Raw genomic sequence first — 14845 nt, 5'->3', positions numbered from 1 at the left:
CAGTGTGCCTGCTCCACCAGGGCGGGCTCCCTTCCCCTTTCGGCTACGAATGAGTGATGTTTGTTAAAGGAGAATTGTATCTGACCTGCTGGAATAGTTCATTCCTTGTACTTTCTCTTTGGAGCTTGTATTAGTCAGGGTTCTCTAGGGAGACAGAATCAGCAAGGGGTATCTGTCAATACTAAGAGATTTATCAGAGTCTCTCACACAGCCGTGGGGATGCACAAGTCCAGGTTCCCTAGGCAGGCTGCAACCAGGAGCTCCAATGAAAGTCCAGTGAAGATTCTTGAGTTCTGGGAGATGTTGGCTGTCCAAGGACAAGCTGGGAAGTTCTCTCTCAATGCTGGACTCACTTCCCCTTTTAAGGCATTCAGCTGATTGGGTTAGCTTCACTCATTGCTGATGGCAATCTCCCTGATTGACGTAATTATAGCCAGCTATTCATGATTTACCACTGCAGTAAAGTCAATGATGACTAAAGTCCATAAATGCCCTTGTGTTACAGTTAGCCCAGTGCTTGCTTGAGCAAACAACTGGGCACAATTACCTGGCCAAGTTGACACAATAGCCTAACCATCACAGAGCTCACCCTTTCCATGCTTAATGGCTTAAGATAAGGGAAATTGCCTCCCCTGAGAAGAGCATTCAAGTCTGGTGAAGTCACCCATTCCCCCCAGATGAAGACTTCAAGCTAAAGCAGACCAAAGCCCCAGGCCCAGGGGAGATCCCTTGGGGTCATCCTTTCCTGCTGCTCCAGAACTTCCTCAAGTCTAACTGAGTTCCATCAGAGAGGACATGGGTCATTCATTTTCCATGAGAAACCACGCATTTGCAGTTGTCTGGCCCTGGTGCCCGTGGCGAGGCGGGGGACTAGGACTTCTTTGGAAGTAGAGCTCTAGATTCAGCCTTCATTGTCCCAGATGTGCGTGAGGAGCCATGCTGCTCACAGATTCCAGGCTGCCTTTTGTGCACCAGTAACATTATCTGGACTCAAGTCCATTCGTTTGTTAACAATAACAACAGCTTCCTGGCCCAGAAGGCTGTGGGAAATTAGAGATTACTGAAAAAAGGCCCCTGTCCCCACAGGCGTATGTTGGGACTGAAGAATGAGGATAGCCAATGAGTGTCTGCCACTCGCCCACCACTGTCCTATCTACAACTTTGTCCTCACTAGGTTTCATCTTGGCCAAAGGTAGAATGGTGCACACTGTTGTCTGCATAATATGTGTGTGTATAGTACGTGAGGCTCCATCTAGAACTGGCCCATTACATTAGGTGGAGCCCATGTTCTCTTTGCCTCTGTTTAGAAACCAGATTCTAAAATGAAATCAAAGCCTGGATGGGCATAGGTGAGAGGCAGCATATGAGAAGCTGTGGCACAGTACCCGGGGAGAAAGCCAGCCCCCCTCTCCTGAATTCCTGGGCTTGCCAGGGAGATATTGACTGATGAGAAAAGAAGGAAGGAGATGGGAATGGAGGGTGGAGAGGACAATCTGCTTTCAAATGTTAATCTGACATTTAAAGAAAGGAAGAAGAAAACAGTGGTCCTGAATGAAGATGAAATAGTTGCTTTTCTCCCTCCTTGGAGTTCAGAGTGGATTTGGATCTGCTTGGCATTTATCTCAAGGGAGATTATGAGGGTGCAGACTCAGCAAGAACACATGACACACTCCCTGCGCACAGTCTTTTTGATCCCTCCTCCTCTCACTTAACAGAGGCAATTGCCTGGAAATGATGACTCTGCGGGAGACCGGAGGCTCCAAGCTGTACCTGGAAAGTTCCCTGGCACACCTCCCTCGAAAGTGGTTCTGGTGCTGCTTGGAAAAAGCTTCATCGCACAGGGCCCAGTATCGCAAGACATTTCCTGAGGTTCCAGCAGCCTCTATGGCTCTTTGGGCCTGGCTTGCAGTCCTGGGAGGATGTTCATCATTATTCCATTGTGAGTGGTATAGACGAGAGCAGGCCCCAGGTTTGAAAGAAGTCACACTGAAGTCTCTGTAGATCACTGCCCTATTCTGAAAACCCCAAATGGCACCACCCAGGCTGCCTCTTGAGTCTGGAAGCAGTGCAGCAGTCCACATCAGGCCACGTGGCTCACATAATTTGAGTTATGATCATCTGGTTACCAGAGTGGAGAAATTCTGAGCCCACCTTGGGCTGCATCAAGTTCTCAGGATTGGATGAGTGAGTTAGTGTTTGGGTGAGCTAGCTAATTAGTTGCACATTGTTCTTTTCTTGCTAGTTTGAGAGGGTCTTAGCGTCAGTATCTTTGTATCCCCAGCTGCGCTGGCTAGTAGATGATGGCAGGTACCGAGGAGGGCGGTGTCAGGGAAAGGGCATGTGCTTTGGAGTTAGGGAGCTGAGCCCAGTCCCCAGCTGCTGGCCATCAGTTATCCTTTCAGAACTGGTGCATTGTAAAGTAAGAACAGTAATGAGGCCAGCCAGGCTTTTAAGGGAACTCACATGCTACCGCTGGGAAAGAGCCTAACGGAGCTTGCCCCAGCAGTAAATGAAGGGGTCATTTTCCTCTATTGCAAATGTTTGCTGAGCTCAGACACTCTGAATTGTTTGGGCTGAGGCAGCAGAGACAGGAAGATAAGGGGAGTAAGATTGGTTTTAGGGGTAGAGGAGAGGAGGGAGGGGTGCAGTGGGCTGTGGGAAGAGCCGGAGATGGGGAGAAGACAGACTGTGCCTGATGATGTCCGGAGCACCCTGACTGACAGGTCCAGTCCCTGGGGGTTGGTGCTGCTGCTGGTGGGTCCTCAGCATCGAGGGAAGCTCCAAAGGAAGACAGAGCTCGGAGTGGAGTAGGAGAAGAACGCCAGGACACCAGAAGAATGGCGAGAAGGGCCATGGTCATGTGACGGTACTTCCTGTGATGGGAGCCTGTATGTGACTGTGGCAGAGGACAGGGAGTCAGAAGATTCAGAGAGAAGGGAAGTGCTGGGCAAGGTAGCATGGGGAAGAAACAGGTTGTGGGACATGCGGGAGGATGAGGTTGAGGCAGAGGTTGCAGGGATTTGCTTTGCAAATGAGAAGAGACATATGTCTCATTTGAATACATGAAGAGGAAGAGCCCGTAGCTGAAACGTGCATATTTTTAGAAGAGAGCTAGCACAACATTTTTAGGTTATATCCAGCAAGCATGGGCTTAATCTCTAGTTTTGAGGGATTAGAGGGTTTGCTATTTCAGGAACTGGAAGAGACCCTGCTTTGAGGCCCTGAAGAATATAGTAGTTGATTAAAGTTCAGTAGAACATGCTGAGACTCAGATTCACAGATATGCTCATGTAATTCCACCGACCAATCCCTACGTTAACTCCCTGCCACATGGAGATATGGATGTTGGGGGGTTGGCTAAGCTCACTCACTTGTTTGGTGACTCTTGCACAAACACCAGCACAGAGGGGCACGCCAATCAAGTAGTGCCTCAGCAAGGTGGCAAGTCATGTGTCATGGACATTTATGGAGACTAAAACTCTCAGATATTAGGTCCACAAGTTTCAAGGGTCTCCTGTGGCAGGAGATGGGCATAGGGTGCAAGCTGTGAGTCATCGAGGAAAGTGGAAATGGGCATGGGGGGAGCAGCACATCGATATCCATGTCTTAAGGAGTCTGACTTAAGAGGGATGGCTCATAGTAAGTGAGGCTGACCTTTAAGGAATACTTGGGACTTACACAATTATTCTCAAAATCCTATTTCATCTGACCCTGAGAGACATCTGCAGTCTACGTGAAGAAACCAAGACTTTGCGAGGTTAAGTGGGCTTCCCAGGGGTCCCTGTAGAATCGGGTCTGCTGACCCCAGAATCCAAGCCCTTGCTGTCTCTTCCCCCGTGCCATCATTCAGGAGCAATCTTGAGACGTCCATCCTTTCTTCATCCTAGAGTACGCATTCCTCTCGTGCTGAGGGACGCCCAAGCTTCCTGGGGATGAGCCGAGCCTTGCCAAGAGCACCTGGGCAGCAGGCAGCGGGGCGGCCGTGGAGGGGCGACAGCGGGGGCTTGGCATCGACAACGTCTTGCTCCCCGTTCAGTGGCCTTTCCAGGGACACATAGAAGGAAGCAGTAGGGGCCAGGGAAGTGGGGTGGCTGAGGAAGTGGGAGCCGGTGCCAAACAGGGTGAAGAATTTGAGCCAAGCATCTGCTTTGGTGACTTGGAATGGCGGGAAGTGGCAGGGACAGCCAGAGGAGAGGACCTGTGGTGGAGAAACCGTGCGGCAGGGAGGCCAGCCCAGGTGGCCCCGGGACATGCCGGGCACGTGTGCGGGAGAAGGCTCTGGAAGCCCATCCTCGTTCCCGCCCTGGAAGTCCTCGCCTGCTCCCACAGAGCCTCTCCCACCGGCAGCCACAGTGGTTTTCTCGCCAGCCGGCCCCGTCCTCCCCATACTTGAGCTCGGTTTCAGAATCAGGGGGAGGGCGGGCGTTCCCGCAGATCGGAAGCTCGCCTTTGCTTCCAGCGTGCCAAGTGGGGGTGGGGTAGCAGTCAATACAGGGTGCCCTGCCTGCCGAGAATTTAAAAGCAGTAATAAAACGCTCCACCGCCATCGGTCTACATTTTATCATCAGCACACACCAGCAATTCTAAACAACATCGTGATAAAATCTCCCTCCCGGCGGGAGTCGAACCCCCCGCCACCCACCCCTCCGGGTTGCCTCTGCTGCCTTCTCCGAGGCAGAACGGTCGCGTCCTGCCTGCCACGAGCAGTTCTCGGGGAGAACTGCACACCCCCCGGGCCTGAGCACAGCTGCCTCTGCTAACCGTCCCCATCCCACCCTCTCCTGGGCCGCAGCTCCCCGCCAGGAGAAGGACGTGTGTGCCACAGCTCCGTCCCAGGAGCACCCCGACAGCTGGAGCCCTCCCGCAGCGGCTCTCGGCTCCTGTGACTGCGCAGACCTCCTCCCGACTCTGGTTCAGGGGCCCTGACAGTGTCGTAGAGCCGCGGCCTCTGCGTGTGCATCCCTGGGTCAGGCGCCTTCCAGGGATTTGGGCCTCTCCCTTGAGTCCTGAGCGGGAATTCTCCCCGAACTTCTCATGACAGTCACGTCCCTCTGTGTTCTCGAACTTCTTTGCCGTCCGTCCTGGTTCCAGCCCTTGGGGGTCACCCAGAGCAGGTTTGCTGTGCGGTCACGTGTGCTTCCATGTGCTCAAGCTCCTCGTGCCCCCAGGGCTTCTTCCAAGACAGAGACACCCTCCAGAGGCCCCTGCCACCCAGGCCCCTGGGTGTGCTCCAGGGCTAGCACGTCCCTGGAGGTGGGGAGGGCGCAGGGCAGGCCCAGATCAACTCTCGTCACCCTCTGAGGTGTTAGGATTGTGGTCCCCGTTTGCGGGTAGGGAGGCTGAGGTTGCCCAGCCAGCAGGTCACGGGGTTGGGTCCAGTCTGCCCTTGACCCCCGTGCCGCCAGCTTCCAGCCCAGATTCCCCGCCGCAGGCTCCAGGCCTCCGTCCACTGCCCCGTGGTCAGAGGAGGGCTGTGGCTGTCTTGCAGAAATCTCCTTCAGGGTGTGGATGTGCCGGGGCAGCCTGGAGATCATCCCCTGCAGCCGAGTGGGGCACGTCTTCCGGAAGAAGCACCCGTATACCTTCCCCGACGGCAATAGCAACACCTACATCAGGTAAGTGGGTGTCCCGGGGGCGCTGGCGCAGGCAGGAGCAGACGCAACACTGGCCTGGAGATGCGTGGCAGCCGTCCCTGGTCCTCGGTTCATGGCCTGCGAGGCCTGGGTGGATGGGCGCCGCGGCAGGGGGCATCTGGCCTGCCACGTCCAGCCTGAGAGCTGGAGGAACCCGCGGGTGTTTTCCATCCATTGATGTCCCTGGGACTCGAGCAGGCCCCACATGTGGCCTCGGAGGCTTCGAGCTACTGGTTAGCCAAGGGCTCTGGGCTCTGGGCTGGTATTTTGGTTTGTTGGGGGTTGTGTGTGTGTGTGGCCATTTTTCCCAAGTTCTAGAAGATCGACTTCTCCATCTTCCAACGGGGTGACGGAAGAAAGACACTTAGGGGGTGTGGGGAGTGAGGCAGCACACATGGCCACAACTTCCATGCCTGTGCCAGGGAAGTGTCCATTCCCAGGGAAGGTCCAGGCCGGGGGCTCCTGCCCAGGGTAAGGTATGCAGACCCGGCGGGCTCCCAGCCCCCTGCTTGCTGCTCCTTCCCTTCCTTCGCATGCTCCTTTCCTCAGCTTCTTCTCTATCACTCTTTCTCCTCTCCTTTAAAACCAACTCACACGCAGCACCCTTCCCCTTTTTCATCTTTTCCTTGAGCTTCTCTTTCCCTAATCCTTGGCTCTCATCATCTGACAGCTTCACTCACCCACTTGTTCCCCCTTCTTCCTTTTGTTCAATGTTTGGTTCACTTGGGAAGGGAGAACCCAGCACCCTTTTGGTGTTTTTCTTTATTTGAGGGGCTGTTCTTCTCTTCTGTATCCCTCCTGCCTCAGTTTCTCACGCAAATGAATGGATCCAAGCCACTTCCCTCCACAGCAGTCTCGGAGGAGCAGAGATTTGAACTGTGGGAAAATTAACACCACCTTTTTTTTTTTAAGATTTATTTTATTTATTTCTCTCCCCTTCCCCCCATTGTCTGCTCTCTGTGTCCGTTCGCTGTCGATTCTTCTGCATCTGCTTGCATTATCCAGCGGCACTGGGAAACTGCGTCTCTTTTGTTGTTGTTGTTGTGTCATCTTGCTGTGTCAGCTCTCCGTATGTGTGGTGCCACTTCTGGGCAGGCTGCACTTTTTTCATGCTAGGTGGCTCTCCTTGTATGTGGGGTACCCCTACGTTGGGGCAATCCTGCATGGTATGGCACTCCTTGCGCACGGCAGCACTGTGCATGGGCCAGCTCACCACACAGGTCAGGAGGCCCTGGGGATCGAACCCTGGACCCTTCATATGGTAGATGGATGCTCTATCAGTTGAGCCACATCCACTTCCCAACAATGCCTTTTGCAAAAACACAGCAGGCGAGGGAAGGGCAATGGAAAAACCTGCAGGTGGGAAGGAGCCAGGAAGGGAAGGCAGGGCTGCCTCGGCTCCCACATTTTTAGAAAGGCAGGGGAAGCTGGAAACGCGTGGCGTCGGTAGTGGCACAGCTGTGCTGGTGTGCGAATGAAGTGCAGGACCCGAGGCTCCCATGTTGTCCTCCAGACTGGACCCTGCCGACTGGGCATCCCACACACCCGTTCAGTGGTTCAAGAAAGGGGCCACAGATGTCTCTAGCAGCTTACCACTTGGAGATGGTGAGGCTGGTGGGGATGCCGGCGACGTCCCCCAGTGCTGCCAGCTGGGCTGCCTGTGCCTGTCATTTCAGGCGCCGTAGCTTCAAAGGGCATCCCATCCTCTCGCAGAGGCCTCTGCTCCAGAGCAGAATCCAGAGCCTGGAGGACCAGCCCTCTGTGGTTAGACCCCAGGTCCCTGCCATGCACCTCAGCAGGAGCGGCCCTCATGCCGGGCCACCAGCCGTCTGCTCATCACATCTGATTGTTTACCACCATCTTTCTCTACTTTTCCTGTGTCCATGCATCTCTCATGGCTCAGTGGTGACATCCTCAGTGTCTGTCTCTCTCCACCTCTTCTTCTGTATGCTTTGGGGCCAGACTAGGAGCAAATACCCAATTTAAGAAAACTAAAGCGTGTTGACAGAGTGCCTGAAAGATCTGGCTCAATTCCTTCATTCTTTTTCTCTCTCTCTTTTTTTTTAATGTTACATTCAAAAAATATAAGAGGTCCCCATATACCCCCCACCCCCTCACCTTCATTCTTGACCCCAGGCCAATTGCATGGCCTCATGGAGACCTTACGTGTGATTACCTTTGCCCTTGGAGAGCCTGGGAGCAAGAGGCGAGGTTCTCAGCACTGCCCTGTCCTTTTGACTCTTGGTTTCTGGCGCTGAAGGGGCATGCCGGGTCTTCCTGGCTCTTTTCTCCCTGGCTCTTTGTCAAGAGCTGCCAAAGTTCCATTTCTGAAGTGACACGTCTGGTTTATACCTTTTGGGGAAGGGCTTATCTGACTTCCAAAGCCCTGGGTCTTGGGGTAAAAGCCCCCTAGGAGATTGGCCGGGGCTTGGCAGGGCTCAGGGCCCAAGGAGCAAGCCTGCCAGGCAGCCTCCACCTGCCCCCTTGCCCCCGCACATGTGTTTTTATCTGACTCCAACACAAGTCTCTGCAGCCCCTTCCTGACACCCCTTGTCCCCCCAGGAACACCAAGCGGACGGCTGAAGTATGGATGGACGAATACAAGCAGTACTATTACGCCGCCCGGCCCTTCGCCCTGGAGAAGCCCTTTGGGAGGTGGGTGTCCTTTCTGGGTGAGGTGAGGTGTGTGGGCAGTCAGGGAGAGCCTGGTTCGCAGGCCCGAGACCCCGCCAGGTTCCGGCCAGCCTCCTTGCATGTCCCTTACAGTCCTGGGTGTGCTGGGTCCTAGCAGCTCTTAGGACAGGCTCGTCTGCCAAGGCCTCAGTGGGTGGAGCTGAGCTCTGTCTGCTGCTGTGAGCTGCTCTGTCCAGCTTTGTCCACAGTGGCAGCATGCTGGCCTCAATGGCCTAAGGCCTTCCAGGTCAGGGTCCCTGGGTCCCTTCTCCCAGTTCTCAGCCACCCGAGCCTAAATACTCCTTCCTCCTCAGAGGAATAGTAGGCATCTGACTTGCCCCCTGCAAGGCTCCAGCTTCATGGGAAAAGAAGAGGAAAGGAAGAAGGCTCTTTACTAAGTGCTGGATGCCACTCCCTAAGTTATCTCGGTAAACCCCCCAAACGCTGCTAAGTGGGCTGGGTTAACCCCCTTCAAAAGACAGAGAGACAGGCTTATAGGGCTCAAGTGACTTGCCCTAGATCACATCACCCTAAGAGGAGGGTGGAGACTCAAAACCACACCTACCTGATCCCAATTCTATATGGCATTGCATTCCCAAACCCAGCACTGATACGAGTGGAGAAAAGTGACAGCTTCACTTACATTATCATCTGCCTTTTTGGGGGACAACTTAAAATGAGTCACATACCAGTCCGAAAGCTGTTGAGCAGATGGACTTTTCTATAGTCCAAACCTTTGAGCCCATCACTGGCCAGGAGTATTAAATCAGGACCAGCCCAAATAACTTCCCCCTCTGAAGTCATACATTCATACTCTCTCTGCAGTTTTCACTCAGAATCTTCCTGAGGCAGCCACCCTTCCTCATCAGAACTGCCGGTTCATCGGCCTCCCTTCTTTGGCCCCACCCGTCCAACCCTCTCTTCACCCCTTTCCTTCACCAGCTTGGAGTCAACTCTCTGGCTCAAAGACAGAGCTTAAAAGACCTTGTCCTCATGCTGCTTGCCCAATTGTCCCCAGGCAATGCTTTCTCCACTGTGGATGGACTTGACTTTCTGCCTTTTCCTCCCCTGCTCTCAGGCTTGTCAGGTTTGCACCTAAACTTGCTCCTTGTCTCAAATTCCCACCTCATGGAGATATCCTTACATGGTGCAGCACATGTGGCAACCGCACCCTTCCCCATCCTCTATATCCAGTCCCCTGGTCCTGGTGACACCGCCTCACCTTGCTAAACACTAACATTTGGCATATTTTAAAAATGGACATTGTTCTCGCCCCCAGGGAGGTTATAGTCTGGTGAGGAAGGCAGGCTGTAACACTTGCTTTTAGGTATGATTGCTGAAATCACGAATGTGGCTAGTGCTCTATAAGAAACCCTGGTTATTTGAGAGCTTCTGGTCCAGTTTGTGGGTCAGAGTCAAGGGAGGAAGTGGAGTTGGCAAGAGGTAAGTCTGGGCAGGGACACAGAGCCACATCTGTGGGGCTGTCTGGGAAGGACAGGTGTGGATGGAAGTTGGGTGGGTGCAGATAGTGGGAAGTGGAGGGACTTGAACCTACCACTTCTCTCCATCCCCACCCCCAGCCTCCTAACTGCTCTCCCTGGGCCTGGCCCCACCCCTGCTCCACTGGACCACCAGTGGCATGCTCTTAATCTGCCAGTGGCACCATGCCACTCTGCTTGGGACCCACCAGCTGCAGCCCATTGCCTTTCAAGTGCAGATGGCTCAGCAGTGCCTTTGTGGTCTGTGTCTTCATCTCTCATTCCACCCACCTCTTCCTTCCCCCTGCAACCATGTGCATGGACACCTATTTTAAGGTCCCATTCTCCTGCTTTGGCCAATAGAACTCCTTTCATTTCTTCACATGCCCTGGGCTCTCTTTGTTCTTCTCCCTGCCTGTAGCAGGAGTCCCTGCCTCTTGCACTTTCTGGTTTGTCCACTCTTCCTTCCAGACGCCAGCCTCACCATTACCCCTTGGACCACCATTGACCCGACAGGCAAGGGGACACCTCGGAGGTGCTCTCCCTGCCCCCGTGTGTCCACTCTATGTCCACAGGGTCAGGGATGGCTTATTTCACTGTTATGTTTAATTTTTCTGTTGCCTGAAAGCCACCCATCATCTTACATGTTAGACATGATGCCTGGCATGAGATAGGCTCAAAATAAGTATTTAATGAACAAATGCCTGACCAGGCCCCAGAACCAGTCAAAGAGGGTGCTTTGAGGCTGGGGTGGTGGAGTGGTATTTTGACTACAGAATCCAGAGAGCGATTTTAGCAGACCCAGAAGCCCAGAGGTGAATTATTAACAAATACACTAATGTTCCTGCAGCTTTTGTTTTTAATGAAAAAGCAAAACACCTCCAGATCGCATTTTAAGGTAAAGGCACAGGTCCTCAGTGTCATTATACCACTATGAAATGTTGCTAAGTGTTTCCTGCACTTGGTCTGGAATATAGAAACTGCTTCTTGGTTCATTTCTCCCTCACCCTCCAGAGAGATGCAGGTGCAAAGTGCAGACACAGGTTGTGCCCCCCTCTTGCTGGAACCTGCCCCTGACACCACTGTTTTTTGTCCTTGTGCCCCCACCCCTAGCATCGAGAACAGACTGATTCTGAGGACGAGTCTGCAGTGCGAGAGCTTCAAGTGGTACCTGGAGAATGTCTATCCAGAGCTCAGGTAGCCTCCCTACCTGGCCGATCCTTCAGTGGCAGCAGGGAGAGACCCTCAGCTGACTTGGTCTGTAGGAGAGAAAGAAAGTGGCCAACTCGAGGGTTTTAAGGGCGTGAAGGTCTGAGAAGACCACTTGGGTCCCTTTAGGCCTGAAACCAGAAGGGATATCATAGGTAACCAATAGCATGAGGGATTTAGGGTGGCTGGTAGCAGAATTCCTCAGCTGTTGTGGGCTGAGCCCCAGGTTGTGAGCCGAGGGCATGGACTCACCTGCCCTGGCTCTGCTCCGGAGGTCCATCTACCCCTTTGGCTCATGATTCCTTCCTTGCTACCTTGTTCAAAGTGGCTTCTTTCCTTCCTCCAGCAGTGCAAATGGTTATAGCACAGCCCAGGGTGGGCCCTTACCCTTTCAACGGCACAGGATTCCATATCTCCTTGTGGCTTTCCTCTAGAGTTCCCAGCGATTCCTCCATCCAGAAGGGCAATATCCGGCAGAAGCGAAAGTGCCTGGATTCTCAAAAGCTGCCAGACCAAGAGCAATCCAGCCCAAAATTAGTGCCCTGTGCCAGGATAAATGGCGAGGACGTAAAGTCTCAGGTAAAGGATCTGGCTGGGGACACCTGATGGAGGGGTGGAGTCCCCTCCGTCTCAGCCTCAGTGACCAGCTTTACATGACTTCAAGTGCCTGATTATACCCAGAATCATGTGGCAGAGCCTCGTGGGGCTCCTCCCACTCTCCCAGTGTGCTCACCGCTCGGGTTTCCAAATGCAGAGCATTTCTCGGAAAGACGCAGCACAGGCAGTGCCATGCCTATGGGAAATGACCCTTAGGTTAGCAGGAAGTGTGGGCTGGGTGGTGGGGCAGGTGTCCTAGCCACCTGGCCAACGTGAACTGCAAGCAGAGAGAAGCAGGCCACTGGTGCTGCAGCCCCCAGGATGAAATGCCTGGGGTGCGGGTCTCCGCAGGTTTAACTGGTCACACCTGCCCCACCTTGGGGCAGTGCCCTCGTTCATCCCCTCTCCCTCCCCTCCTCTGGCCTCCAATGGCTCCACCTCTGCTGCCTCCCGCCCTTCCCCAGCCCAGAGTTGCCCCTGGAGGCCCTGGGAAAGGTGCCGTGTGCCCTACTTCACTCACAGCCGTCTCCGGCTGTGCGGCGCAGTGTTCTCCCCTTGGGGGAGAACTTCTCTTTGAAGGGTCACCCAACCCACAGCCTCCATCTCTGAAACACTTAGCACTGCGGCAGGCCTTAGTGCGGCCACGGCGTCACTGTCTTCCGACCCTGAAGCACTGTGTGCTCTGGGTCAGTCCTGTCCTCTCCCCCACCCCCAGGCCCCCACGGTCCATATTCACCAAGGTTCTCAGTTCACTGTTCTTTTTTCTAGAACCTGTTTCTTGGGAATTTTTGTTCACACTTGCAGCTTTGGCAATCTCCTCTGTTCCATTGACTCACCAATTCTGCATTTCATCCATCCTGAATTTTTTTTTTCTTTTAACTTTTTATTTTGACATAATTTCAAACTTACAGGACAGTTGCAAAAATAATACAAATCCCATTCAGAGAACAGCATACTCCTCCCAGATATCCAGATCCACCAATTTTAACATTTTGCTACCTTTGCCATGTCATTCTATCATCTATCTATCTATCTATCTACTGAACACTTGAGTGTAGGTTTTATACATGATGCTCCTTGAACACTTAATAATGTACATTTCCTAAGAACAAGGATAGTTACTTCTGCGGCCTCCTTAAATGCAGTTTCAAGATAAAAACATTTAACATTGATATAAAACTTACAGAAATATGCCATTTCTTTCATGTTTCAATCATGTTCTTTTGAGCCTTTTCTTGTCCCTTATTAGATCCTGCCCATCATCTGTATTGCATTTAATTGTCATTATCTCTGGTTTCTCTTTCTTTCTTTCTTTTTTAATAAACTGTGGAAATGTATACAACATAAATCTTACATCCCAACCCCCCCTGCAAACCATTCAGTGGGATTAATCACATTCACAATGTTGCATTACCCTCACTGCCATCCATTACTAGAACTTTCCCTTCACCCCAAACAGAAACCCTATACTCATTTTGCATGAACTCTGCATTGGCCCAGCCTCCCCCCCCCCCCCCCCCCCCCCGCTAATCTGTACTCTACTTTCCATCTCTGTGAGTTTGCATATGCTCTGATATTTTCTTTGTGGTTACCATGGAGCTCATTAATTTCACATATGAAATCTATAACACTCTCATTTGCTTTGATACCAACTTAATTTCAATAGCATACATAAACTCTGTTCCCATACACCCCCAACCTCCCATCTTTATGTAGTTCTTGTTCCAACTGACCACTGACTTATCATTACATTTTATGCATTTGCCTTTTATATAAATATGCAGTTTCAAATAAAAAATAAAATAGTGCTAATATTTATCTTTACCCATGCCATTATCTTTTCCATAGATCTTTATTTCTTCATGTGGCTTCTGTGAATTTCTTGAGTCCTTTCCTTTCAACCTGCAGAACTCCCTTTAGCAGTTCTTGTAGGGCCAGGCTAGTGTTGACAGAGTCTCCCAGCTTTTGTTTATCTGGGAATGTTGTAATTTTCCCCTCATTTTTGAAAACCATTTTGCCAGACACAGTGTTCTTGGTTGGGAGTATTTTGCTTTTAGCACTTTAAATATTCTGCCTACTGCCTTCTAGCCTCCATGGTTCTGATGAGAAATCAGCCCTTAATCTCATTGAGGCTTCCTTATAGGTAACATGTTGCTTTTCTCTTGCAACTTTCAAAATTCTCTCTGGACATTTGATGGATTAGAAGAAGGCATGGTGTGGGTCTATTTGGGTTTATCCTGTTTGGAGTTTGTTGAGCGTCTTGGACCTATATGTTCATGTCTTCTGCTAAATCTGGGACAATTTTCAGTCATTATTTCTTTGAATATTCTCTATGCCCCTTTCTCTTGTTCTTTTCCCTTGTAGGACTCCCACAAGTATATATTGGTATGCTTGATGGTGCTCCACATTTTCCTTGCGCTCTGTTCACTTTTCTTCATTCTTTCATCTTTCTGCTTCTCCAACTGGATGATTTCAATTGTCTTCTCTTCAAGTTCACTGATTCTTCCTTCTGCCAGCTCTAATCTGCTGTTGAACTGTGCAAAGGGATTTTTAATTTCTAGTACTGTGGTCTTCAGTTCTGTTTGGTACCTTTTTGTAATTTCCATCTCTCTATTGATATTCTCTTTGAGTTCATCAGAAATTGTTTTCCTGATTTCTCTTAGTTCTTTGTCCATGTTTTCCTCTAGCTGTTTGAGCATATTTAGAGCCATTTTTTAGTCTTTGTCTAAAATGTCCCAGGTCTGATCCTCCTCACTGATGGTTTCTGGTGCTTTCATCTCCTTTGCAAGAGTCATCCCTTCCTTTTTCTCAGTATGTGTTGTAATCTTTCATTGAAACTGGACATTTTTGTATTTTAGTGTGTTATTGCTGGAATTTGTTCCTTGTATCCAGCTAGTTTTAAGACAACTTCCTTCAATGCCAGAAGCCTACAACAACAAAAAAAGAAGAAGAAGAAATAAAAGAAAGCGCCTTTCCCAGTCCTTGCAAATTGACCTGTGTGAGTGTTCTCCTTCAGGGACTAGCTCCCAACCATAGTGTGGGGGCCTCTGGTCCTTACTGCACATGCCTCTTGTCTTGGACATGTACTTGTGTACAGTTACAAATGTCCTGAATTCACTAGGAAGCAGTTTCCTCATGGTCCCAGTACTGCACTGTGTGTCCTACAGCCAGCAAACCCTTGTCCAGGCAGCTCGACTTAACTGTTCTCCCACATGGTTCTGTAGGAGAGCCTGGTGAGCTGCCTTCTACATGCAG

The 14845-nt window shown here is 51.4% G+C and overlaps 1 protein-coding gene across 1 annotated transcript in view; it reads left to right on the top strand.

Annotated features, from left to right (window-relative positions):
• The window catches only part of LOC101428818 (calpain-13), a 389789-nt gene that overhangs the window by 186252 nt on the left and 188692 nt on the right, over positions 1-14845 (top strand). The window contains exons 10-13 of the mRNA XM_071208756.1: positions 5489-5615; positions 8196-8288; positions 10898-10981; positions 11428-11572. Coding sequence (XP_071064857.1) covers positions 5489-5615; positions 8196-8288; positions 10898-10981; positions 11428-11572 — 449 coding nt within the window. The remainder of the gene's footprint in view (positions 1-5488; positions 5616-8195; positions 8289-10897; positions 10982-11427; positions 11573-14845) is intronic.

Source organism: Dasypus novemcinctus, chromosome 17 (genome assembly GCF_030445035.2).
Source record: "Dasypus novemcinctus isolate mDasNov1 chromosome 17, mDasNov1.1.hap2, whole genome shotgun sequence".
NCBI classification, from domain to species: Eukaryota; Metazoa; Chordata; class Mammalia; order Cingulata; family Dasypodidae; genus Dasypus; species Dasypus novemcinctus.
This window is presented reverse-complemented; position numbering and strand designations above follow the sequence as displayed.